The sequence below is a fragment of the Podarcis cretensis genome, assembly GCF_951804945.1.
Source record: "Podarcis cretensis genome assembly, chromosome: 10".
Taxonomy (NCBI): domain Eukaryota; kingdom Metazoa; phylum Chordata; class Lepidosauria; order Squamata; family Lacertidae; genus Podarcis; species Podarcis cretensis.
This window is the reverse complement of record NC_137179.1, coordinates 14,883,158-14,908,237: the sequence shown is the minus strand read 5'-3', so window position 1 is coordinate 14,908,237 and position 25,080 is coordinate 14,883,158. Positions and strand designations below refer to the sequence as shown.

General features: G+C 43.1%; 1 protein-coding gene and 2 long non-coding RNA genes across 22 annotated transcripts in view; 1 reads left to right on the top strand and 2 right to left on the bottom strand.

The window, feature by feature from the left end:
* Positions 1-8,693, top strand: part of PLEKHA5 (pleckstrin homology domain containing A5) — a 178,303-nt gene extending 169,610 nt beyond the window's left edge. For all 20 annotated transcript variants that reach the window (XM_079992195.1, XM_079992211.1, XM_079992213.1 and 17 more), the window contains 6 exons: positions 1,767-1,882; positions 2,752-2,961; positions 3,985-4,167; positions 4,869-4,984; positions 6,618-6,763; positions 7,756-8,693. In XM_079992195.1, the coding sequence (XP_079848321.1) occupies positions 1,767-1,882; positions 2,752-2,961; positions 3,985-4,167; positions 4,869-4,984; positions 6,618-6,763; positions 7,756-7,790 (806 nt within the window). In that variant the 3' untranslated portion in view covers positions 7,791-8,693. The remainder of the gene's footprint in view (positions 1-1,766; positions 1,883-2,751; positions 2,962-3,984; positions 4,168-4,868; positions 4,985-6,617; positions 6,764-7,755) is intronic.
* Positions 1-25,080, bottom strand: part of LOC307225407 — a 503,606-nt gene that overhangs the window by 208,420 nt on the left and 270,106 nt on the right. The window lies entirely within an intron of this gene.
* Positions 8,379-9,012, bottom strand: LOC307225329. The gene is made up of 2 exons (XR_013842894.1): positions 8,448-9,012; positions 8,379-8,417 (listed from the first exon to the last, which is right to left on the bottom strand). It is a non-coding gene; the product is annotated as an uncharacterized lncRNA (long non-coding RNA).

Here is a 25,080-nt window from a genome sequence, read left to right as displayed (position 1 = left end):
ATATTGTTTTATACATAGAATATTATGGCCTGTTGATATTTGCACTGTGAGGATTTGTTTGTGTTTTACTGTTCTGTAGTGGAGTCTTGAGCCAGTTAAAAGTAGTACAGAGAAACTGAAGAAAATTGATAGGTTCCCCCACCCCACCCCCTTTGCACATACCCTTCTCCTTCTTCACAAAATATAGATGCAAAGTGCTCTTTACTTTTTTCTGTTTTAGGATTGGGTTTCCGTACCTCTAAATATAACATTGCAAAACCCAAATCATGTACCGTATATAGTACAAAACTGCATTTGTTCTTTTGTGTTTCCCAGTTTTGTGGCGCATAAAAAGTTTTTCTTATGTAGTGGGGTTTTTTTATGAGGGCAGAGTCTGCTTTTCTTGTTCACACAAGTTTCTTTTTTAGGGTTGCTGTAAGATTAATTTATGTATGAGTTGCTAATAGATACCCCAAAAAATGATGATTTCTTGGTTGTAAGATCTCCACTAGAATTGAGATTTTAGTATTGCCTTACCAACTTTCTAAACTCAGTTGCGTGTTGCAAATCAAATCTCAAAGCACGCCAGACATTCAAAGCTCTGCTACTGTGTGCTTGCTGAGATGGTCGAATTTCCCCATTACAAATGGCAGTGATGTTCTTGGGAGCAGGAAGGATTGGGACAAAAAGAGAGCAGCACCACCTCTTGAGACCTATTAGAAGTAGAACATACCATAGGCATGAACCGCAGATTGGGTCTTAACACCACTTTGTGCAGGTGAAACACATAAGCCGGGGATCAGAATACAAGGCCCCCAGCTCAGAAACTTGCTGTGCTGAAGTGATAGCCACCAAAAAAAAATCTTAAAGGGCAAGATAATCAGCAGACAGGAAGCCCTGGGCTCAAAGGAAGCACCAGTAAAAAATGATACTGTTTCTAAGATTGCAATTATAGAGCTTTGATGATTGAACACATCATTTGTGTCAGCAGCCGTTGAAGGTGGAAATCAAAATGTTTTGTTATAACATTATAAATTTTCTGTTTCGTTAGTCACTGGTGTGTGTGTGTGTGTGTGTATGTGTGTGTGTGTGTGTGTGCGTGTCTTTTTAATAGGAATTCCCCAAACAGCTTGTAACAATGGTAATTCAAAACCAAACATTAATAACAATTTAAAATAAAACAAAAAACAAACCCATACAACACAGATATTCCCAAAGTAAGCAGTAAATATAACTGAACTCTCAGCAACTTGTTGTCCAAAAGCATGTCAGAAAAGTTAAGCTCTTATTGTTAATCCATCTCAACCCCCTCCCCAAGCCTATTCTGGTTGCATAGTCCTGGGGTTTCTCTTGCTTAATCCAGTGAGTGCCCCACTTTCAGCAACTGCTGTAGTGAATCCACCACCATCTGTCTCCCTTCTTACACCTCATAAAGCACTATTGGCAGAATGGGAGAGCAGAAATTGTGGGCAACACAGGAGTGAAATGATCAGGGTCTAAGGCTCCTTGGCATCAAAGATTGTGTACTTGTACATGGATCTTAAAAGAGAAGTAACAGCACTTGGGGTCCATCATTCTAGAATCATTACTTCTTCAGACCTAGCTTTTATCTATAATCATTAGATTTCAATGTAATGTATTTTAAAATCCTTATTATGAGCAGACTTACTGTTAGGCAGGTGCTGAAATATGATAACTGCATGATAAAACGTGTTTCACATTAACTGCATCTAGAGTTTGTGTTAAGGTCTTTACAATATGCTTTCAACACCCCTCTTGTTTTATAGGCTCTCATTTTCCCATTGGAGTTGTGCCTCCCAGAACAAAGTCACCAACACCTGAATCTTCAACAATAGCTTCATATGTGACTTTAAGGAAAACTAAGAAGATAGATCTAAGAACGGTATTTACTACTTTTGAATTGTATCCCTTGCTGCCTCCAGTTCTCCATCTGCATTGCACGTCAACTCAGGGTATTGCACAAGTGCAACTGCGTGGCTACTCTTACACCAGCCACCACTGCCCAACATGTAGTATAAGATCATCATGGCAATGCTCCTGCTTGGCACAGCATTCAGAAGGACTGTGATGGGAAGACAGAGAACAATTTCATATAGTAGAGAAAAAGATTGACTTGCTGGATTGCCACCATCCATCAAGTGCATGTTTTCCATAATGCCCACTGGGCTTCTGCATACTGTATATATGAGAACATCAACACCACCCTCTCACCCCCCTGGATCCTTGGCCAAATACACAGGGATATGAACGCCTTCCTGAAAAAGTGCAGCTGATTCATGATGAAATATGAAGAGCTAGTCTTTAAATAGCACAGCACCTATCTCTTCTCCACCTCCTCTCCCCAGTCACATTTATCAGCAGCATCATTGATAGGCAGTAGACAAAAACCAACTTGCCTAACAAAATAGAGTGCTTTCACTCCATCAGTGCAATCTCATTCTGTGAATCAGAGATGAGAGTTTGTTCAGCATTATTGTAGTCAGTTCTAGTTCCGTAAGGCTATTGGTGAGTTTTTTACATGGTGCTCTTTGAATAGAGGCAGTGGTATTTTATGGAATTTATCACAGTGCAATGTATTCTGTGGATGGAAATCTTTGACATGGATTAAAAATTATAGATTCACATTCTGTGTAGTTAACCTTGTTGCTTCAAATCATGCCAGTTTCTGTGTATTGGGAATAGCATGGTATATCCCATTGCAACAGCAGAGGAAAGGTGCTTTTTTTTACCATACATTTCTTTCCTTTCAAGGAAAGGCCAAGAAGTGCAGTAGAGCAGCTATGCTTGGCAGAAAGTGCTCGTCCCCGGATGACAGTGGAAGAGCAGATGGAAAGAATAAAGAGACATCAGCAGGCTTGTCTAAGAGAGAAGAAGAAAGGACTGAATATTATTGGTGTCTCAGATCTGTCCCCATCACAAAGCCCATCCCTTGTCAGAGAGAATCCTTTTAAGTTGTCTCAGGTATGCCACACGTTCATCCCCCCCACAACCCTCTCCTTGACAGACAGAAGCTCTTAGAGCCTCAGTTTATGGCTGAGGACTGACTTCGGTGCTGGAATCTGAATAAGGATGTGGAAACAGATATTGTGAAGGAAGTTCCTTTGTCCAGTCAGGTAGAGCTTTTGTTCCTGTTGTGAGGGTAAGGAAAATGTTGGCCTGGAATGGAAACAGATAGTGCAATGCCAAACTATTTGTGTTTATATTAAGCCCCACTAATCTCAGAGGAGTGAAGGATATTGGAGACTCCTCATGGCCTTAGAGCAATCTTTCTCCCCAAGAAGATTAGCAGCTTCCTCCCTGCTTTTTGGAATGGACAGTAGCATCACTAAAAGATAGAAGGGTCTACTCTTTGGTTTTAAAAAAGTGTTTTGAGCAATTTTAGTCCATTTGGACACGTTTGGCGCACAGGAAAGGTACAGGCAATTGCAAGGTCCTATGCTGCAGGTGTTTAGTGACTACCCATTATATCAGTACCTGTGTGTCGTGTACAGAAGGAGTCTCATGTAAGATGTTTTCTACAAGGAAGTTAACAATCTGTGGGCCCCTCCAGACTGATGTTATATTGTGGGCATATTCTGCAGTAGGTTTTTGATACAATAATGGTGCTTTAATAGTAGATTTGCTTGGCGATGCCACCACATGCTACCACATTACTGCTGTCTGGAGGGGTTAGAGCACAACAGAAGTGGGACAAAAATAACCAGAACATTTTTGGTATAAAAAGTTACAGTATTTCAGCAGGAAGTTACAGAATATGCACTGAGTGCGAGCTAAGGATTGTGACCACTCCAAAACCTTTGAAGGCACAAACAGTAGTGAAGGCACCCAGACTTCATTCATGAGCACAAATCTTAGGAATGTGCTTTAAAAATGATGTCCAGAGGGTCCATGTTGTATCTTGTTTCCTAACTAACCAGTGTCTTTATCATTGTACTGCCAGTTAGTTGCCTTGTTTGTTCACAATAAATCAAATATTCTCTGCAGAACCAAAGGAAGGATGATTTTGTATGCATTACCAAGGAATTAGAGTATGCCATTAGAGGAAGTGATGCAGGCCAGAGCCATCAAAATTGTGCAGAAGACTCACCTTGGATTAAAGATAATGATCGTACAGAGGATAAGAATAATGATCATCCAAATAAACATCATGCTGGTTTTATTACACAGGTACTGCTTTTTCCTGAACACAGAAATTTATTGGCATACAATCAGAAGATAAGGAACTGGAGTCAGAAAATATAGAACCAAAACCCTTCCCCACAAAGGCACCTCTAGAACTTGCTTAATTAGTTAGCCTGAGCTCTTATCTACATTTTTACCACTTTTCTAGTCTTCTTTCTCTTTTTCAGAGCATGCTTTCAAACTGAAATTATAGTTTGGGTTACTACAAATCACTGAGCAAATGTTGGGTAAACAATGCAGAGTTCAGATAGTCTACAATTAACTAGGAGAAAGAGGGATGTGAAATCTCAAGGGTACACAAAAATAAAGATATTGTTGGCCAAACATATTTCAAAATATATTTCTTCCTTAGAGGCACTTAGAAAGCACATCTCTGTGTTCTCTGCTCATGACACAGAGAACACAATGATGTGCTTCTTAAATGCTCCTGAACAAAAGTGTTTTTAGCATGTGTGCCTTTGAAACTTTACCTCCCCATTTTTCTTTCCTTGGTGCCTCCTGGTTGTCCCAAACTTAATTCTGCTTGTTCATTAGAGACAGCTTTAAAAAGTGCACCAACCTAAATGCAGGAGATTGAGTAACTGAAATTAAAAACAGAAAATAAAACTCTTCCATCTACACACCTCTTCAACTTAGGTACTTCAAATAGCTAACATTTATTATTCACTTTTATTTTTTACCCTCAGTTACCAAAAAATGAAGGTCAGCTGTCACCAGATGTCTTAGAGCCAAAGGAGGGGACTCCCTATGAGGCTTCTGAAAAGCTAAAAAAAGGAGAAGAGACACAAGATGCTGACTTCAGGTAAAGGAAATCTAACTTACTAGTAACAGCAGCTGTGTGGGGCTTTGCAGTAAAACCAGAAGTCATTGCAATGATTCCATAGCTGCAAATTTAGGGGGTGACTTTACCCCTGCATTCTATTTCTTTTCACTTCATAGGAGGGGATTGACAAACTAAGAGTTACCCCCTCCACATCAGCCCTTGCTTTACCACTTCAGGTAGTTATTTCTGGGACCTGAAAATAAAGTACTGAGTGCTAATTGGTTGAAGCTATTACATAATATAGGTTTCAAGAGCATTTTTTTTAAATGTAAAATTGTCCAGTTTGTTTCTGGATCACTGCTGAACTTTTAAATAAAGGAATTAAAGTTGTCTCACAGCCATTAAAAACCAGCTGTGTTGGCCTTTTACCTAGCATGTGAAAGCTAACGTAAAAGTTCCTGTCTTCCAAAGGCTCTGAAATAGATTTTCCCATTTTGAAAATGTTAGCATGATAAAGTGGGATGCAGTTGGCACTGTGGGTTAAACCACAGAGCCTAGGACTTGTTGATCAGAAGGTCGGTGGTTTGAATCCCCGCGACAGGGTGAACTCCCGTTGCTCAGTCCCTGCTCCTGCCAACCTAGCAGTTCGAAAGCACATCAATGTGCAAGTAGATAAATAGGTACCGCTCCGGCGGGAAGGTAAACGGCGTTTCCGTGCACTGCTCTGGTTCGCCAGAAGCAGCTTAGTCATGCTGGCCACATGTCCTGGAAGCTGTACGCCGGCTCCCTCTGCCAATAAAGCGAGATGAGCGCCGCAACCCCAAAGTCGGCCACGACTGGACCTAATGGTCAGGAGTCCCTTTACCTTTACCCTTTAGCGTGATAAAGGTGTCAAAATTCATTCCAAATTCATTCCACTTCCAGTTGGAAAACTACAAGGCTGGGATCGAAAAAAGCCCGTGCCTACTTGCAAAGCACTTTGGTGTATACCTAGGAGGCAGCCGCTCTTGGCACATTGCAAGCCTTTCCACGAGAGCCCTGACCTTCAGAAATTATTTTGGGGTAGGAGGAGGGGATGCAAAGGGCTGAATCAGGAAAGGAAAGCGTGAGAACCTTGGTGAGCCTTCAGTCTTTTGGATCCCTGTCCAAGTCTTTAATGACCCAAAACCAGAAACAGTATAGTCACTCACTATTCAGAAGGTGTGACTAGCAAGTTGATCTGGTTTAGGGGTTGCCTAGTCCTGTGAATCCGACCGTGCTTTAAGATCATCTACAGAAGCTCCTCTAGGTGTCTTCACTGCAGAAATAAGTTTGCTGTGTTCAGGAAGACATAGCCCTCGTAGTGACCATACCCAAATTGTGAGATGCTCTTCTGAAGGACACCCATCAGGCACTCAGGATAAATAAAATGAAAAAATATGTAATCTGATTTCTTAGGTCTTATTTTAAAAATGCTATGTGTGCGTGAAGTAGAAAGCAGTTCTGATGTTTCCCCCCACTCTTCTAGAAAAGCATAGATTCCGAGATTGGGTTACGTGATCTCATAATCCTATATACACCACAACTAGTATTTTTGTATTTTAGGCTTTTATTGAAGTGGTGTACAATATCAGTTAACCCAATTAGAAGTTAGAGGAAACTCTAAACTTTGATCGTTCCCCCCCCCCCCCAGCCTGAAGAACGAGGCCCCAGTTGCAAACCACAAACCTGAAAGCAGTACAGAAGAGAGTGAAGAAACCAGCATTCATGAGCAGGAGGATACTATTTCTTCATTTGAGATGCCAGCACAGACTTCAAGAGGAAACACAACAGCAGCAGGTTTGATTTAGGATATGTAGACTGCCAAAATGTATTATAACAGCATGCACTATAGTTTTGCTTCTAAATTAAAAAAAAAAAATTCAAAAGATAATTTTGAAATAAAGCAAACATCTTAGATGTTTCTGTGGCCAGGCCAGAGGTATCATAAGCATGCACTGGCAGAGGTTCGTAAGCACTGCTGCAGTGTTACAGCAGGCATCTAAAACACCAGTTAAGGGTTGGTCTTGGTATATAATTTGGAATGTCGAAATACTAACTTTGGGGATAATGCTGCAAGGTGCCTTTTGCCAGTACAAAGTATTTGTGTGTCAGGCTCAGTACGGTCTGTTCTGCCTGGCAGTGGCTTTCTCTCCAGGGTCTCTCCCATCATCTGCCACCTCGTCTCTCGAAGTGGAGATGATGGGGATAGAACTTGGGATCTCTGTCTGAAAAGCATGTTCTCTGCCACAGAGCCACCAGTCTTGAGTTTTATGCCTTTGTTCTTAGGATACAAAAAATGGCACCTTTCTGACCCAAACGCAAGACATCCTACCACCTCTTAGAAAATAATGTCCAGGAATCATGTCTGTGTGGTTAGCATCAAACTCTTTCTCTCCTGTGCCCTCAAGCCCCCCATGTGCTGTCAAAATCAGTGCCTGTGTGTTGAGTGACACACACCCCAGATAATATTTTCCGGGTGCTAAAACCCAGTGAAAACTGATAAGCAGTTGATTTGGGACAGAGCCTTATTTTTAAAGAAAATTAGAGATTCATGGAGGATAATTCTGTCAATAGGAGACCATCAGGAAAGAAGATGGCTGAGCTAGATGGGGCTTTGATCTGATCCAGCAACAGGGTTGCTCTTCCATTAGGATTACTTCAGATTATGGATAATCACATCTTAGAGAAGGTGGTCCCCATTATCTCTGTCCAGGTTCAAAAAGAAAACCCCACATACTTCTCTTTCAGTGGCTTGTTTGCAATAAACCTCACTCAGCTTTTTTTTCCAGCTCTTCCAGCTTCTGCTGAAACGATTCATGGCTAACAAAACTGACCTACGGAAAGAAGATACTGTACAGTCAATTTTATTAAATCTATGAAATTCATAGTTCTGATGCTTTTGGCCACAGAGCATCATTTTTTATCACTTCATGGAAAATGTTTATTCCAAGAGAGCTTTAAATGCCTCCCACGGTACCCTCAACAGTTTGGAGATAGTTCTTCTGACACCAGCCTGCTGCTACTATGACTTCCATCCACATCATTAAGGCTTCTTTTTCAAATGTGCGGCCTACAATCGGAACCTTCGCAAGTGGTTTTTCCCTGGTGTAAGGTTTTTTTTATTTTAAAAAATTGAATTTAATTAAGTTTGCTTCCTTTTTAGCCTTTTTCATGGGTTGCTTTTACAGATCACCACTTAAACCTCAGTTATGCTTCTAAAAACGAATCATGTATTGTTTTCACCTTTTGATTTGTAAATGTTTTATGCCCTATTTAAAATGTGCCATTTATTATTATTATTATTATTATTATTATTGCCGAGTTAAGATGTGCTCTATTTCTGATCTGTAATTATTTCTCGGTCAAGTTGCAATGTCAGTTTCTCCCATACTGTCCTCAACATAGACATGAATGTTAGTGTTTACTTCTCTCTCTCTCTCTCTCTCTCTCTCTCTCTCTCTTTCTCTCTCTTCCTTTAAACAAAAATGAAGGGTTAGGAATCTTGAGGTACTGGGCTCTTCCTCTTTTGGAATAGGGTATGTACAGCAATAAGCAGGTATTCAGTTCCCAGTTAAGTTTGTGTACAAATGTAATTATGTTCATTGTGTATATATTATACAATGAGCACAACCAATGTAAGTATAAGAAGCCACTTACTATTGTTCAAATAAAAATGTTCATATCTCATTTCTTTTATATCATGTTATAAATAAATGTTCTTAAGTAATTGTGTGGCTGTTATCTTCATCTGCAAGGAAACTTTTAACTAGAAGAAAGGGCTTCTGCCTCTTAGAGATGTGGGCGATCAGTTTCATGAAGTCCAAATGAAGAACACATGATATGGGGCAGTTCCAATCCACATTAGACTGAGAATAGAATCAGAGGATCAGGATTACTTTGGAATCATTAAGAAGTGTCACAAGGCTCCCTCCTTCATAACACAGTTTCCATGTCTAAAAGCAGAAGAGTAGCATTTATGGTATGGTTAAGCTCTATAGATTTAGAGATTTTGTGCATGACACTTAAATGGCTCAGTTAATCTTGATAAGGCCTTCGTTTACAGGTTGTATTATCTTTTTTTTTTAATGAATATTTATTAGCATTTCCAAGTAAATACAAAATACAAAAAGAAAAAGAAAAACAGAAAAAAGACAAAAAAGACAAAAATACAAAACTTAAAAACAATTAAAAACACATAGAATTTCAATTGCTTACTTTTCCTTTACCTTATTTCTCAGACCTCCTCGCCCCTCCCCTCTCTGTATTCCAATTCAAGTTGTTAACTCAGCAAGTCCTCACCTAATTTAATTCACTTTAAAAACCAATTTTACTTTGTCTCATCTTAGCTCTCATCCAAACTTATACATCAATACTTATTCTTAAAGCATTTTCTAAGATCGACCACAATTCCCTTCCACGAATTTCCCAATTTTCATACAAATAATAAAATAAAAAGAAAACAAATTGTAATTATATACCCTTTAAATTCCCAATTTCTAATCCCCCCATACCCCCTTCCATCCCCAACAAATGTCTATCAGTCTCAATATGCAATCAGCCTGGAGATCTAACATCTGAGGCTCTTAATTCTCTTTCACTTCCTCTCTGCCAGTCTTTTTGATAGTCCTTAATGTTAAACAGCAAATCTCGGAGAAGCTCCGGCCCAACAAGATCCATGTTTCTTCCGGTCAGACCTCCATACTTAAAGGTGAAGCCTGTGGGGTAGTCCAAATCTTGTTTCATACTCCTTTCAAGTCCAATTGTCCCCACTGCTCCAACCTCCACCTTAATCAAATTTGTAATCCTTAGGTCTTCAGATCTCCACACAAGGAGATCGCTCCATTTTTCACTCTCCAATTCAGGCCAGACTTTCCACATCACGTTTTTATTTTCCTTTGTTGCCATCATGTCAGGCCTCAAGTTGCAGCTCTCCTTTGGCATCTGGAAAATTACGGCTCCTCATTCCTTTTCTTCAGGGACAACATATATCTCCTTCTCCAAATTCTCAAAGCTCTCAAGTTTCTCTGTTTTTCCAGTTGAATAGGCTTCCTGTTCCAAATCCTTATCAAATTCAATGATGGTGTTTACTGTTAAGTCCAGAGTTGTAACACTTGTAGCCAAAACATCAATTTGGCCTTGTAACTTTCCCAAGAGAACAAATGCTCTGTTCAGCTCAGCCTGAATTTTCCCTCCTCCAGCCATTCTTGTAATGTCCCAAAACCCCCTCTAGAGGGATTTTAGCTCCTGAATGTTCCTTTCAGCTCAAGTCCAACAATCCAGTTAGTTTGTATCAGCCCTTCCTTATTTTCAACAAATTGTAACAAATATAACCAGCAAGAGCAACAGAAACAAATTTCTCTTTTTCCGTCTTGACAGCTGACTTGACAGCTGTCAAACTCTTCAGTACCTCAAGGCTCTCTCGCGGAACACTCCCGGGTCCGGGGTGGCGGCACTTCAGCTCCCAAAATTAGTTCTTTGTCTGCAGGCTCCCCTGCTTCCAATAAAGTTTCATATAATGCCAAACCGTGAAATTAAAGTCTTTTACAGAAGAAAAAGAGGATTCTCTCGACCTTAGTTATCAGGTCCATTGCTTTAGATTGTTTACAAGGAGGGAAGGCTGACTTCCTGTTTGGACCTTCCCCGATCGTGCCTAATTCATAAAAAAGAATTTTTCTTTAAAGTTCCAATTTCCGTACTACTCACGGGTTGTTACTTTAGAGTCCAATTGTTCACAAGAAGAAGTCAGCGCTCTCCGACCACGGCTGTGCAGCTTCACTCCACGGGAGAAGCAGTCGACTCTCCGCACCGCGCCGCTCACCCCGTCCCGTTCCGGAGCCTTTAAAAAGGCTCCTTCGCAGCTTGGGGGGGCGCAAAAGGTGCCCGCCGAGTCCCCACGCTCACAGGCTTCCGCGCCTGTGATTTTTAAGAGTCCCCGCTTTGCCGCAGCGGCAAGACCCGATCCCGCAGAGCCGATCCCTCCGGAGCTCGGAGGGAATCCGCCATTAGTCGTGGCGCCAACCCGGAAGTCTGTTCCCAACCCGGAAGTCTGTTCCGTTTACAGGTTGTATTATCAAGGTCCCTCTCCCTCAAATTAAACATGACATTAATTATTTTGTTCTCATGTTCTCATGTGGACTAAATCAAATTTTTATATTTTTTAATTATATTAAACAATGGAAGTGTTTTATAAATCAGTACTGTATCTGCCACAGATATTCCCAGAACTACTAATTTCAGAATAGTTAGCCCTCTGTACATTGTAATGGGGAGTTTTATATGCTTCACTCTTCCCTTTAGTTTCCACTAATAGAGCACCATAAGTGCCAATCTTTCTGTTGAATGTGGCAGCAATGGGAGTTGCTTTCCTAACATGAGTTGATGTGCTGAGGCAGTTTTCGCCTGAATCTTGTTTGGGGCACCCCTGTGTGCTGGGGTCCCAGTGAAAATCAGGACCACTTCCTCCACCAGTGGAGAACTACATTTAAAAAAATTTGCTAATTGCACAATAAAAATAACAGCTTTGGATTGGCCCTCAGTGTTAGTTCCGTTGGATATTTTATTGTCTCCTTTAATGTGTGACATTGTACCTTTATCAAGGTGTGTAATAAGATAATTAAAGCATTATAAAATCATTAAATACAGAGCAAATGACCAGTACTGAATCAAATTAATTTTCTTAACAAAAAAAAATTCTTTAAAAAAATGCAAAACCAAAACCTTTTCAGCAGTTTGTGGGCAGAGCAAGAACACACAGTCAAAAGGGTAAAATCAGTCTAGCTTTGAAAGTATAGTTTTCCATGAATATTTTTGGGTCATTGGAAACAAAAGCATATGTCAAATTGACGCAATAGATATCAAGGCTGTAGTGAAAGGCAATAAATAAGATGATTCATCAAATATAAATGCTTGATAAAGAGAACTGGAATCGCAGGTGTTGGACTTTATCCAGATGCTGGAGATTACACACACTCACACACTTTAAAAGTCAAGGCCCATTTCAGCCCGTGGTTTAAGCACATCTACACTAAGTATGCACTGAATTGAAATCAATGGAATTTTCACTAGATTGTGCCCCTGATAAGTATATTGTTGCAATAAATACAAAAACAGGAATAATTTGGCAAGGGGAATTATAATTAAGAGATTCTGATCTGAAGCCTCCTATTAAAGAGCTGTTGGCTTCTCTCCCAGAACTGTCTTCATTGGAGCATTTTTACCTGGCAGCACTAGAGGGCGAAGTGAAGCAGCAAGGCTCCTTCCATTGGCTCAGCTGCCACAAACTGCCACCGGGAACTTCCAGTATCAGCTCCCTCTGGGACCTTCCCACCCTAGCAAGAATTAGTATCGGATTTTACTTATCTTCCTGTTCCCTCTCCATTCTTTTTTTTTTTTAAATCATGTCTATTAAATTAGAAGTTGCAGGCAGGACCCCTCCATTTCTATTTTTGTATAGTAATTTTAGGTATGTGCTTATAAACAAATAATGTAGTCTCTGGTGGCTAGTAATACTATGTCATCCAAAGTGCTTCACTTATTATCTGAAGCAACATTTTAACAGCCACCCGGTAAGGCAGGTCAATCCTATTCCCATACAGAGGTACCTTGGGTTACAGACGCTTCAGGTTATAGTAGGGTTCTGGTTCCTAGGGACACTCCCCGGATTTGCAAATCTGTCCCTGGACAAATTCCGTCCCTGGAATGTCCCCAGATTTACAATCTGTCCCTGGGAAACGTGGCAGCAGCAGCCTCAGCAGCCCAGGGCCAGCCTGGTAGTGCAGTTGGCTCTGGCTGGCTTCAGGAGCTGCTCACTGCTGTGGCACCTGCCATTTTTCCTCGCCGGAAGTCCCCAAACGATGTGTCTTGTGCGCAACACTGAGGGTGGTGAGGCTTGAAGAGAAAAGGCCATGAGCACAGAAAGATCTTGATACAAAAGTAGAGAGATAGAGAACAGTGCTGTGGAGATCTTACAGCTCAGATGCTGCCCGCCTGCGATTCCTGAGCCTCCCCCAATCTGTCAAAACAAAGGGGGAAGAGGGCAGGAGATCAGGGAAGGCTTGGGAGTCACAAGCATGCGGCACACCATTGCCCAGGAGGGGTGCAAGGCACATGGCTTCTCTGCTGGGCAAGGTGCAAAGCCCTTCTTTCGCACCCTGTGAAACAAAAATGTGCAGAGGTTTTTAAAAACTGGGCAACTGTGACTCCTGAGCCCGCCCCCCCCCCCAGCATTGCTCAGTTTTTTAAAAACTCTGGGCATTTATGTTTCACAGGGTGCGAAAGAAGAGCTTTGCACCTTTATACAATATGCATATGTGCTTGGGCCCAGGGTGTTTTGCCTCACCATCCTCACTACTGACTCCTTGTTGCTACTCAACTTTTTTTTTAAAAAAAGTCTCCAGATTCATTGAAAAAAATCTGGTAACCATAGGTTACAGACTCCGCTAACCCAGAAATAGTTCCTCTGGTTAAGAACTTCAGGATGAGAACAGAAATCGTGCGGTGGCGGCGCAGCGGCAGTGGAGGCCCCATTAGCTAAAGTGGTGCTTCAGGTTAAGAACAGCTTCAGGTTAAGAACGGACCTCCAGAATGAATTAAGTTCTTAACCCGAGGTACCACTGTATTTCAGAGGCTTGGAGGGCTGTGGATGAGAAATCACAACTTGTCCGAGATCATGCAATCATAGCTGGAAAGGGTTGAATGGGAGGCTCTGTAGTTCATGACTTCCACTCTTGGCTGCAGTCCTCTGGCCAACTCCTCCAATGGAAAAATGGTAAGTAATAGACAATGCATCACTCAGTCATCCAAATGAAGAAGTGAAGAATGATGACCGTCCCCTCTATTTCCAGGTTCTGAGTGCCATTGCTTCTGTGCCCATAAAGGCACCGGGCATGGAGAGGTATCATGCAAACTAATAATTTGAGTGGCAGGGAAGACTGCCTAGAAGCAAAATAGATGCACACAGTGAGGCGGAGGTGTATCTTGCATCCCAAACAGGGAGCACTCCACACGGCAACATTTTGTTGCAGGTTGCATTTGTAGTTAATGAATTCCAAGAGCAGGGTGCAATTGATTTCACTTAGCCAATTTAAATGAGGTTCTGCTGATCCCTTGGTAGTTCACCTTGATATCGGTCATCAGTTAATCCCGAGAAAAGCCACTTCACTGGAATGAACTGTGGCCTTTTCTTGCAAAACTGCTGCCTTGGGTTCAGCATGGTTTGCGACCGTCTCTGTTTCTGTAAGCATTCTTAAAAGTCCCATGCTGATGCTCTCAAAAACAATTTACAGTGAAAAATTGCTGGCTTGTTGCTTCTGCACAGAAGCTGTCCCCTCCGCTTATTTCACCCGCTTGAAATCCCTTTCCTTTTGAGTGTTCTTGAACATACCTATCGACAGTCAAGCCAGGCTTTGGAGAGTAAGAAAGCACTTACTCTGTGCCCCTCTGTGCATGCAAGTGCAGGATTGTCCTTACTGTAAGGAAGTGACTAACTGTTTCCTTGGTTTCTGCACACCATATACACAAGGAGAAGGGGGTTTTCTTTTCCAAATGAGCGACCCATTGGGATAGTGGGACACATGCTCTACAGATGTTCATGCTCTTCAAAATCAATTACATCTTCCATCTGGAGCCATTGTTCTGAGAAGGCTGGTGAACGTGCTCTTTTCATATCCCTCACACATGCAAGGCCTCTTAATAAAAAGAAAGAAAGAAACCTCATTCCTTTTTTTAATAATTCTTTATTTTATTTGCTCAACACATAACAACAAAAGACAAATTACATCATAATAAGAATATCATCAGTCACACCTTACATAAAGAATTAATATAAATTTCATAATCCATAAGCTGTAATGGTCTCTTCCTTTTAAGTCCGACTTCCCATCTACTCCATAAATCAAATTACCATTCTTTGCTGTCAATACTTGTTATTGCTATTATCTCAAATCACTTCAGAATATGTTATATCATATAACTAGTGAACAATATTGCTGGTATTACTCAAATCCCACTACGGATTTTAAGTCAGTATTATTAATTTTCAGGTATATTTTAAATGCTTCCCATTTTGAAATATATTATTTCCTTGGTTTGTTCTTTAATTTTTCAGATAGGCTAATTCAGCATAGTCAATCATTTTTTGGACCCACTCTTGTCTTGAGGGAACTTTTTCATTTTTCCACATTGTGGCTATAAGAACCCTCACTGCCACCGTTGCATAAAGAAAAATATCCTTAAATTTATTAGAAAGGTCTGTATCAGTAATACCCAATAAGTATGCCTCTGGTTTGAAGTTAAAGGAGATTATTAACATCTTTTTGGGGGGCTAGTTTCTGAGGAGTTAGGTACCATCGGTGTTGCATTTTAAGGAAATTCTCCCTGATGGCATAACAGGTAGTAAATTTCCAATTGTTCTTCCAGAGATTTTCCCATTGGGACAATGATATGACGTATCCAAAATCTTGTTAACACTCCCAGTCAAGGAGAAGTCTGTATGCCTTGGAGAGAGTTTTGCATTTTGAATTTAATACCTCAGATTCCAATCTGGAGATTTTGCTGGAAAGGCCCCCTTTTTAATCTAATTTAAATTTCTCAAACACTTGATAATACTGAAACCAGTCTGTAATCATCTCTCTAAGGCTCCTCAGCAGGTTCCTCCCTCCATTCCATGTGGTCCAACCAATCCATAACAGAACCTGTGGCCCTCTGGGTGGTGATGATAGACTACAGCTCCCATCATCCCTGACCACTGGCCTTGCTGGCTGGGGCTGATGGGAGATGAAATTCCGCAATGTCTGGAAGGCCACAACGTCCCTACTCAATTCTCCAGCAAGATCTGGGTGTTTTCTGTCAATCAACAGCTAGCACTGCTTGGTGGCACTATATAAACAGTAGATGTAGGAAGCATTTCTCCTGCAAAGCCTGTTTCACAAGATATTGAGACCACCTTGTTTTAAAAGTATTCGGAAAAGAAGACAAACCAAGCACACAGTGTTTCTTATTTAAGGCTGTGGGTTAAACCACAGAGCCTAGGGCTTGCCGATCAGAAGGTCGGCGGTTCGAATTCCCGCAACGGGGTGAGCTCCCGTTGCTTGGTCCCTGCTCCTGCCAACCTAGCAGTTTGAAAGCACGTCAAAGTGCAAGTAGATAAATAGGTACCATTCTGGCAGGAAGGTAAACGGCGTTTCCATGCACTGCTCTGGTTTGCCAGAAGCGGCTTAGTCATGCTGGCCACATGACCCGGAAGCTGTACGCCAGCTCCCTTGGCCAATAAAGCAAGATGAGCGCCGCAACCCCAAAGTTGGCCATGACTGGACCTAATGGTCAGGGGTCCCTTTCCCTTAATTTTCTTAAACTGGTGTACAACCAGTGCCATTTTTATAGAAAAAGAGGTGCTGGAGCTCACCATGAACTTCTCCCTTGTTCTCTTCGAATGGCAATGGAGCCCACCTGAGAGGTGCCAGACCTGAGCTGCAACTGGAGGGAGGGGGAAAACCCTGTGTACAACATGAGAACTATAAATGGTGTCCTTTTTAAAATGGATAAAGCCAGTAAAACAGATGTATAAAGGCATACCATAAAACATCTTAATGGGGACTTAAATAAAAAAAGGTGTGGTCTTAGGGGGCAAGCAAATCCTGAGCAAAAAGATGTGTCTACAGAAGTCACGGGGGGCGGGGCATAGTTGTCAACGTTTCCCTTTTTTAAGGGAAATTCCTTTATTCCGAATAGGATTCCTCGCAAGAAAAGGGAAAAGTTGACAGCTATGGGGAGCGGGATGCTGCTTCATGTATGGAAAAAGGAAAATAAGGGGCCTGTGCTCTTCTATCCACTTACCTGGGAGTAAGGCCCCCCCCCCTTGAATTCAGTGGGTCTTACCTTCCTGTAGCCACGTATTGGATTGCACTGTGGGTGGGGTATAAGATACTTTAGGTTGGAAAGGAATCCCCCATTGGAGCCAGAGACGAGTGGGCAAGCGAAGGCTGCCGCACTGTGCCATATTAAACTTTGCCACCTCTGGCAGCCACTGCAGAGCTGCCTTCTCTGAGAGATGCAAAAACCTAGCCTTTCATTTGCACAAGTTGAAGGTCCCTCATTCCCCGCTCCTGGACCTAACCAGGCTTGTTTAATTCCCTGCGTGCACACTCCTTAGGCTAGGAGGAAACTGAGCTGGATTTAGAGCCTCCGTTGCTCTAAATTTGCTACCCCATGACTTTTTATACGTATTATTCTCTGGCTTGCCTTGGCAGTCCTTGGAAAGTTGCTTTCCAGTAAGTTTTATTTGCAAGTTACGGTCTGCTGGTGGCCCGTTGCACAGGAGAGGCCCGTTTCCAGCTTGGGACACCAGGGAGATTAGCAACACCAGAACCAAAGGTGGGGAAGTGATGGGGCGGCTGGGGTTTTGGAAGTGAGGGGGAGAGGAGTTGATCCGTTGAAGAAATCGAAGCTGAAAGGGCCGTAAGGACGGAGGTTGGTTTTCAACAGCAATTGCAGCTGCTTCCTTCCAGCACTCGGCTTCCGCCCCCCTTCTCCTCCTCCCTCCCCAACAGCTTTTTGTCCTCCCGCTGTTTGCTATTGTCCAGGAGTTTGAGAAATGAAAGCTGGTGATTGACAGGATGGCACCTTGCATAGGAATGGAGATTGGCTCCCAGGAGCTGCTCCAACAACAGCCTGAGGAGGCGGCACAATGGAACCCAGAGGACTGTCAGCCAGGAACGCAAGCAGCTGACAAAAGAGGTTGTGTTTTGTCACTGCTCAGAAATAACCGTTTTGGAAGAAGGGCTGGGAAAGCGGGAAAAGGGATTTCTTCCTGCGCTCCTTTGACCCATTTTTGAACATTTTGGCTGGGGTTTTTTTTAGAGGACACGTATCTGCCCAGGTTTTTTTATGGCAAGGTTTGTTGAGATAGGGACGCCGGTGGCGCTGTGGGTTAAACCACAGAGCCTAGGACTTGCCAATCAGAAGGTCGGTGGTTCGAATCCCTGCGACAGGGTTAGCACCCATTGCTCGATCCCTGCTCCTGCCAACCTAGCAGTTCGAAAGCACAAAGTGCAAGTAGATAAATAGGTACCGCTCCGGCAGGAAGGTAAATGGCGTTTCCGTGCGCTGCTCTGGTTCGCCAGAAGCGGCTTAGTCATGTACACCGGCTCCCTCGGCCAATAAAGCAAGATGAGCGCCGCAACCCCAGAATCGGCCACAACTGGACCTAATGGTCAGGGGTCCCTTTACCTTTACTTTGTTGAGATAGGGCTGGCCCAGGACATTTTGCTATTGGGGCAGGGCCATAGTTCAGCAGTGTGCCTCGCATGCAGAAGCTCCCATCTCACGGTAAGACTGGGAAAAGCTCCCTAGTCTGAAACCCCGAGAGCTGCTACCAGTCAGTGTGGACAGTACTGAGCTAGTTGGACCAATGGCCTGTCTCGGGCTAAGGCAGCTTCCTCTGTTCCTAGCTGAGGCAACAAACAAGATACACACCCAGAAGGGAACTGAACTTAGCAGCCAAATCTTACTGCCATGAGCGCCAGAAGACGCATGAAGTGAGAGGAGCAAAGACAGCCATGCAGGCGCAGTCTCTCATTGCTGGGTGGGGTGGGGTGGGGAGCTGAATAGAAGGAGACTTAGATAGCTGTGGGGAGGTGAGGAACTTCAGTCTCCACAACTGCTTCATAGGGGCAAAACTTATCAAAGAGGAGTTGCCATGCTCATTACACCTGACAATCCTGTGCAGATCCTGTTTTTTTCTAATAAAGAGTTAACTCCACTTCCTTTGTGTGACTTACTGGGGAGGTCTCATGTAACAAACCCGATTCCTCTAAAGATCGGCAAGAAAAGTGGTGGGGAAGTGCAGTGGAAAGTGTGAAGTAACGCTTGCTTTGATGCAGTGTCATCTAGCCTCCCCGCAAACAAGTCAGGATGAATTAAATAGTACAGTGGTACCTCGGGTTACATACGCTTCAGGTTACAGACTATGCTAACCCAGAAATACTACCTCGGGTTAAGAACTTTGCTTCAGGATGAGAAAAGAAATTGTGCTCCTGCGGCGCAACGGCAGCAGGAGGCCCCATTAGCTAAAGTGGTGCTTCAGGTTAAGAACAGTTTCATGTTAAGAACGGACCTCCAGAATGAATTAAATACTTAGCCCGAGGTACCACTGTATACCTACCCACAAACAAATCTAGAGGGGTGGTTAATCAACCGGACACTTGGAAGTGCCTCACTTTTCAGCTATGCTCTTCAGCTGCGAACACACCATATACTAAAAGCACACAACTATCCTCAAATAATCCTGGGAGCTGTAGTTTGTTAAGGGTGCTGGGAATTGTAGCTCTGTGGTGGGTAAACTATGGTTCCCAGGATTCTTGGGACAGGGCATGTGGTTTTAAATGTGTGGTGTTTATGTGGTGAGCAGCTCTTCAGGTGGAGAAAACACTTCTAGAAAGGTGTTATGGAATAGCCCCACAATCCAGCTTTTGCAATAAGGATTGCAGTCTGTTCCGGCAAAGGGTAGAGTTGGGCATGTTCAAGCAAGCTACAATACTTCCATTGACTGCTGCCTCACTGACAGTAAATCTTTGCCGTCTTTTGTCCCTTGTAAATTTAAAGTTAAAATAACATAAAATTCCTTCCGGAAATGTTAACCCATTAAATGAACAACAAAACCTCACTCCTCCCTTCCCCACAGTGACTAATCCAAAAATTTTGATTATCTGAGGCTCCCACTAGAAAATATCTGTTAATCTCTTTCCCTTCCCTCTTTCTGGACAGCAGAATGAAGATGCATTTTTAGAAGCCATTTCTAGGAGATTTAGGACAAACTCCACTTTCCCGCCACCATTTATTATTATTTTTAACATCCAACAGCTATCAGAAAGAAGCATACTAACAGGGTATTTTTAGGGCAATTTACCCTGCCTCAGACACCTTAAGCCATTTATCACACCGCCCAGATCCTGACAGCCATACAGGAGGAGTATTTTGTCTTTCATTCTCAAGCTCATTTTGAGTCTAAAGGATTATGCATTTCACTTTAGCAACTAGGAATCATCAGAATCTGTAAAGAAACCTCACTCCTTCCTTCTCTCTCTCTCTCTCTCTTTCTACCCTATGCTCTTTGTAATTCTGGGATAGAAGAGTCTGAACACATCAAAACACAGCATCAGAGAAATAAGACCAGTGTCATGGACTGGCTGGACACATAGGAATGGTGGGGGGCAGCAGCTGGGGAACTCCCAAGGGAAGGCAGCTCATAGATCAGGTCTTTCCTAAGCAATCTGAGACTACACCTGCTTTTCCTCCTCCCACTTCATACCTCTCCTGGTCCTGGGAAACCAGGGGGGGAGGAGAGGTTGTTGCAGCAGGAGGGGAAGACACCCTTGCCTCATCTGACTCATCTCTGCCTCTTGGCCTCCCTCCTCTCCTGCTTCAGCTTCTGTCTTTGATTCTGGACTTCTGTCTGCCACAGACGCTCCCAGCTCACTAAACCCTGTTACCTCTTCAGCTTCCGATACCTCCCCCCCCCCCAGTCTGCCCCCTCTTCTCCCTCTGACCACTCATTGCTGTCCCTCCCCAGGCCCTGAGCCTTCTTCCCTTGGGGGTTCCCCAGCTGGTTCCTCCCACTTTTCAGTGTCCAACTAGTTTCTCACATCATGCAACTTGAATATCTATTTACTGGGACAATTTATGTGCTGCTTATATATAAGCAAAACTCCCAGCGGTTTACAACATGGCTCTAAAGCATCTGAAATAAACAGCAAATATGCAAAACACCAAATACAGAAATAAACAGCAGATTCCAAATAATACCACAGATCAGACCTTTGTACGCTAAATTAAGGAACTCTGTTTCCCAAGGAACGCTGAGGCCTCATAAAACAAGATGAAGGTTCAAGCTCAAAAGTAAAGGCCGGCACACAGACCTTAAGGCAGTATCAATAAAAGACAAGACATGTCTTCTAAGTTGAACAGACCCCAGAATTGGCAAAGGAAAATTAAGCTGCCATTTTCATGTCAAAGCAAAAAATACAATCATAGGCAAATTAAATAAGCTAAGGGAAACATTTGCAGCTGGGCAAAGGCATGAGAGAAATCAACAACAAATAACCAACAGAATACTGAAGGAGCGTCTCCACCCCCATCATTCAACCCGGACACTGAGGTCCAGCGCCAAGGGCCTTCTGGCGGTTCCCTCACTGCGAAAAGCGAGGTTACAGGGAACCAGGCAGTGGGCCTTCTTGGTAGTGGTACCCGCCCTGTGGAACGCCCTCCCATCAGATGTCAAGGAAATAAACAACTATCTGATGTTTAGAAGACATCTGAAAGCAGCCCTGTTTAGGGAATTTTTTAAAGACTGATGTTTTAATGTATTTTTAATCTTTTGTTGGAAGCCGCCCAGAGTGGCTGGGGAAACCTAGCCAGATGGGCAGGGTATAAATAATAAATACAGTGGTACCTCAGGTTAAGTATTTAATTCGTTCCAGAGGTCCATTCTTAACTTGAAACTGTTCTTAACCTGAAGCACCACTTTCGCTAATGGGGCCTGCTGCTGCTGTTGTGCTGCTGGAGCACGATTTCTGTTCTCATCCTGAAGCAAAGTTCTTAACCTGAGGTACTATTTCTGGGTTAGTGGAGTCTGTAACCTGAAGTGTCTGTAACCTGAAGCGTATGTAACCCGAGGTACTGTATTCTTATTCTTATTCTTATTCTTATTCTTATTCTTATTCTTATTCTTATTCTTATTCTTTCTACATTCTTTAAAGCAGAATTAACAACCAAGAAGAGCATCCTCATTCGTATTGCTATATACAAACGTTTTGTACAAGTATCAGCTACACAAAATGCCAGGAACTTGCACAGCAAACATAGTAAACGAATAAAATATCCTGTGAACATCAGGAAGTCTCACTGGTCTACAGATGGAGCATCAAGGTAACAAGTGAGTTAGGCAGCAGACCAAGGAGGCCAGCACCTTTCTGGAGGAGAATAGCCATTGTTCAGGTAGAAAGGCAGCAGGGATGTTGGGGCAATTCAGTGTGATGTACATATGAGCATACATGTATGAATGAACATGCATGAATATCTGTCTCCTGGACAAAAGCTGCCAGGGTGGTGGAGACTTGCTGCAGAACATCTAGGCATGTACCTTGGCATCCCCATCCAAAAAAACAGTTGCAGACTCTTGAGCAGCTGCCTAAAAGCATGACCAGTTTAATAAGACTCCAAGACAGAGCATGGGGCAGAGCAGCTGGAAAAATTCAGAGTTCATTACTTTGCAACTCTTCCTGGCTTAGCTCCTGCTAACAATTCCCTTGATTCTGAAGAGAGTATTTGCGGTAAAAAGACTTTTAAAAAGATTGCTTTTACAATGTCAGAGCAAAATTATGGAAAGAAGAATAGCTGCTATTTTTGAAAGCAAAGCATAATAAGAATGAAATCTTATACACGCTTAGCTGGGAGTGAGTCCCATTGAAATCAGTGGCGCTTATTCCTGAGCAGGCACGTCTAGTGATTGTGCTGTAAAATATCTTGGCATTGTTATACAAAAATGTGCTCTGAGGCTTTCCCCCTTTTCTCTTCTCAGAAAGAAGATCCTTAACAATTGTCCTCCTTCCCTCACGCAGAGCAGCTATTAGCATTCACTATTTTTTTAGTGTTATTGAACATGATTGTACAGAAACACTATTGTGCTGTGCGGTTGCGAACTTTCCCTTAGATTGCATGTGCATCTGCTAAGGTTGCAGTGTAACTGAGGCAGACTCCACATTTCCCTCCTTTACCAGAATATTTCGTTCTGTTCTTAACAGCTCCCAGATATTCGAGGTTTAAGCTCTTGGGGCACTCCCGCTGCATTGGCCGACGTGTTGAATAAAATCCAAACCCGTCATGAGTTTTGCACAGTAATTTGTGTAGACAGAGCGAAGCTTCTGTGATGGAGGTCATGGGGAGTTCAAGGCTGCTGACAAGGGCCAATTTCAACAGGCTGGGGGGGGGGGAACCTGACACCACTGAGACTCTGTACGGGATCCAATTAACGTGTAGGGGGTGATGGCTGCAGAACCACATGCAGCACAGAATATTCTAGAAGGCTCCACGGATATGGTGTAGAATGACCTATTTGTTGCACCAGCAAGAGACAGGAAAGAGAGTTGTTTGTAGGCGTTAGTATCAGTCTAGACAGGATATGTCCCATTTACCTGAGACCCTTTCAGCATAGAATGCCTCTGCTCAGAGAACTGTGCTGCTTCAAGGTCTTAATCTCAGTATATAAAGCCCTTAACAACTTGGGACCAGTTTACTTGCAGGATCGCCTTGCCCCCACATGTGCCGACGCAGCCACTCCGACCTATGGAACTGGCACTATCTAACGCAGGTGGCGCTGTGGGTTAAACCACAGAGCCTAGGACTTGCCGATCAGAAGGTCAGCAGTTCGAACCCCCATGACAGGGTGAGCTCCCGTTGTTCAGTCCCTGCTCCTGCCAACCTAGCAGTTCGAAAGCACGTCAAAGTGCAAGTAGATAAATAGGTACTGCTCTGGCGGGAAGGTAAATGGCGTTTCCGTGCGCTGCTCTGGTTCGCCAGAAGTGGCTCAGTCATGCTGGCCACATAACCCGGAAGCTGTACGCCGGCTCCCTCGGCCAGTAAAGCGAAATGAGCGCTGCAACCCCAGAGTCGGCCACAACTGGACCTAATGGTCAGGGGTCCCTTTACCTTTAATGTGCCATGTAATACTTGTTCCACATTTGTAAGAAATTGATCTGGTCTTGCAGCACTCGCACTTTGGAACTGCCTATTGACACATACCCTCCAAGGGTCCTGATTTTCCAGGGACAACCCCGGAATTACAGAATTCATCCCAGTTTCTGAGTTGATCCCAGAATGTTCCAGTTCTCCTTTTCACCCCCTCCCCTCCACATCTTGGAGAACAATTACAAGTAGTGGGTGTGTAAGTGCAAAAACAAGAGTCCTGCAAAAACAAGAGTCCTGGAAATAAAATGCCTGCACCAAATGGAGGAAATGGTGAAGCTGGCATATGAAGCCCTTCCTAATTCTGAAGGAAAAGGTCACCAATCCACTTTAGATTCAGCAGCCGGCCATTTCTTAGGAAATGTGTGGAGTGCTTATTCCTTTAGTGTAGATGGAGCCTTACATTGTGCACTCTCAAGTACCATTAAGTCCCATTGTATTCAATGGAGCTTACTCCCAGGCAACTGGGTAAAGACTGTTGTTTGTTACCCACCTTTTTCCCTGATAGGGTCTCAAGGCAGCTTACAGCTAAAAAATCAATTCCATTTATCTGTTGAAGGTGTTGTACATGATCCCTTCCCTCACACATTTTTTATTTACAACAATATTGTGAGGTAGGTTAGGTTGTAATTGGCTCAAGGTGACAGATTTATATGTGTATTACTACAGGTTAGTGCCTCAGCCAGCATGGTGAATCATGAGGGATGATGGGAGTTGTAGTCCAGCAACTTCTGGAGGGCAGCTGGCGCCCCCATCTCTGTTGTAGACAATACTGAGCTAGATGGATGGACCAATGGCCTGGCTCATGTTAATGTTCCTGTGTTCAAATTTCATAGTTCTAAGGCCATACTTCTCAGCTATTTCAAATCAGATTGTGCTGGCTTAGTTCTGCTCCACAGCTGCTGCTGCTGTTGCTTGAAGTTTGTACAAGCAAAGTATCGGTTTCTAGCTTGTTTGTATTGAAACGCACAAACCAGCTTTTAGAACAGCAGCTGCACACTTTCTATCAGCCCCTCAGATGAATGTAGCCAGTTGGTTTTAGGGCCACTGATGTCTCTGCCATCCTGGAGAAGGGATCAGTTTGCGACGTCAACTCATTTTGGGGAATGACTTCATCGTGGGCTGCATATATTTGCTCCTTTCCTTTCAAAACTGGAAAAGTGTTTTTGAAAGCCGAGCACTTACTCGGATTCCCCAGCTTGAAGCTTTTTGCTAGGTTCACTTTCGCTGAGAACGGTTTTAAGATGACCCAGTTGTTCTCTTTTGCTGGTGGATGTGGGAGAGAGGGAGCAATAAAGTAGGATTTCTCCCTCGCCTCCAGTTAAACCCATGGAAGTGTATTTCCAGGGAGGTTACCTTCCCATTCCAAATCTCTTCTT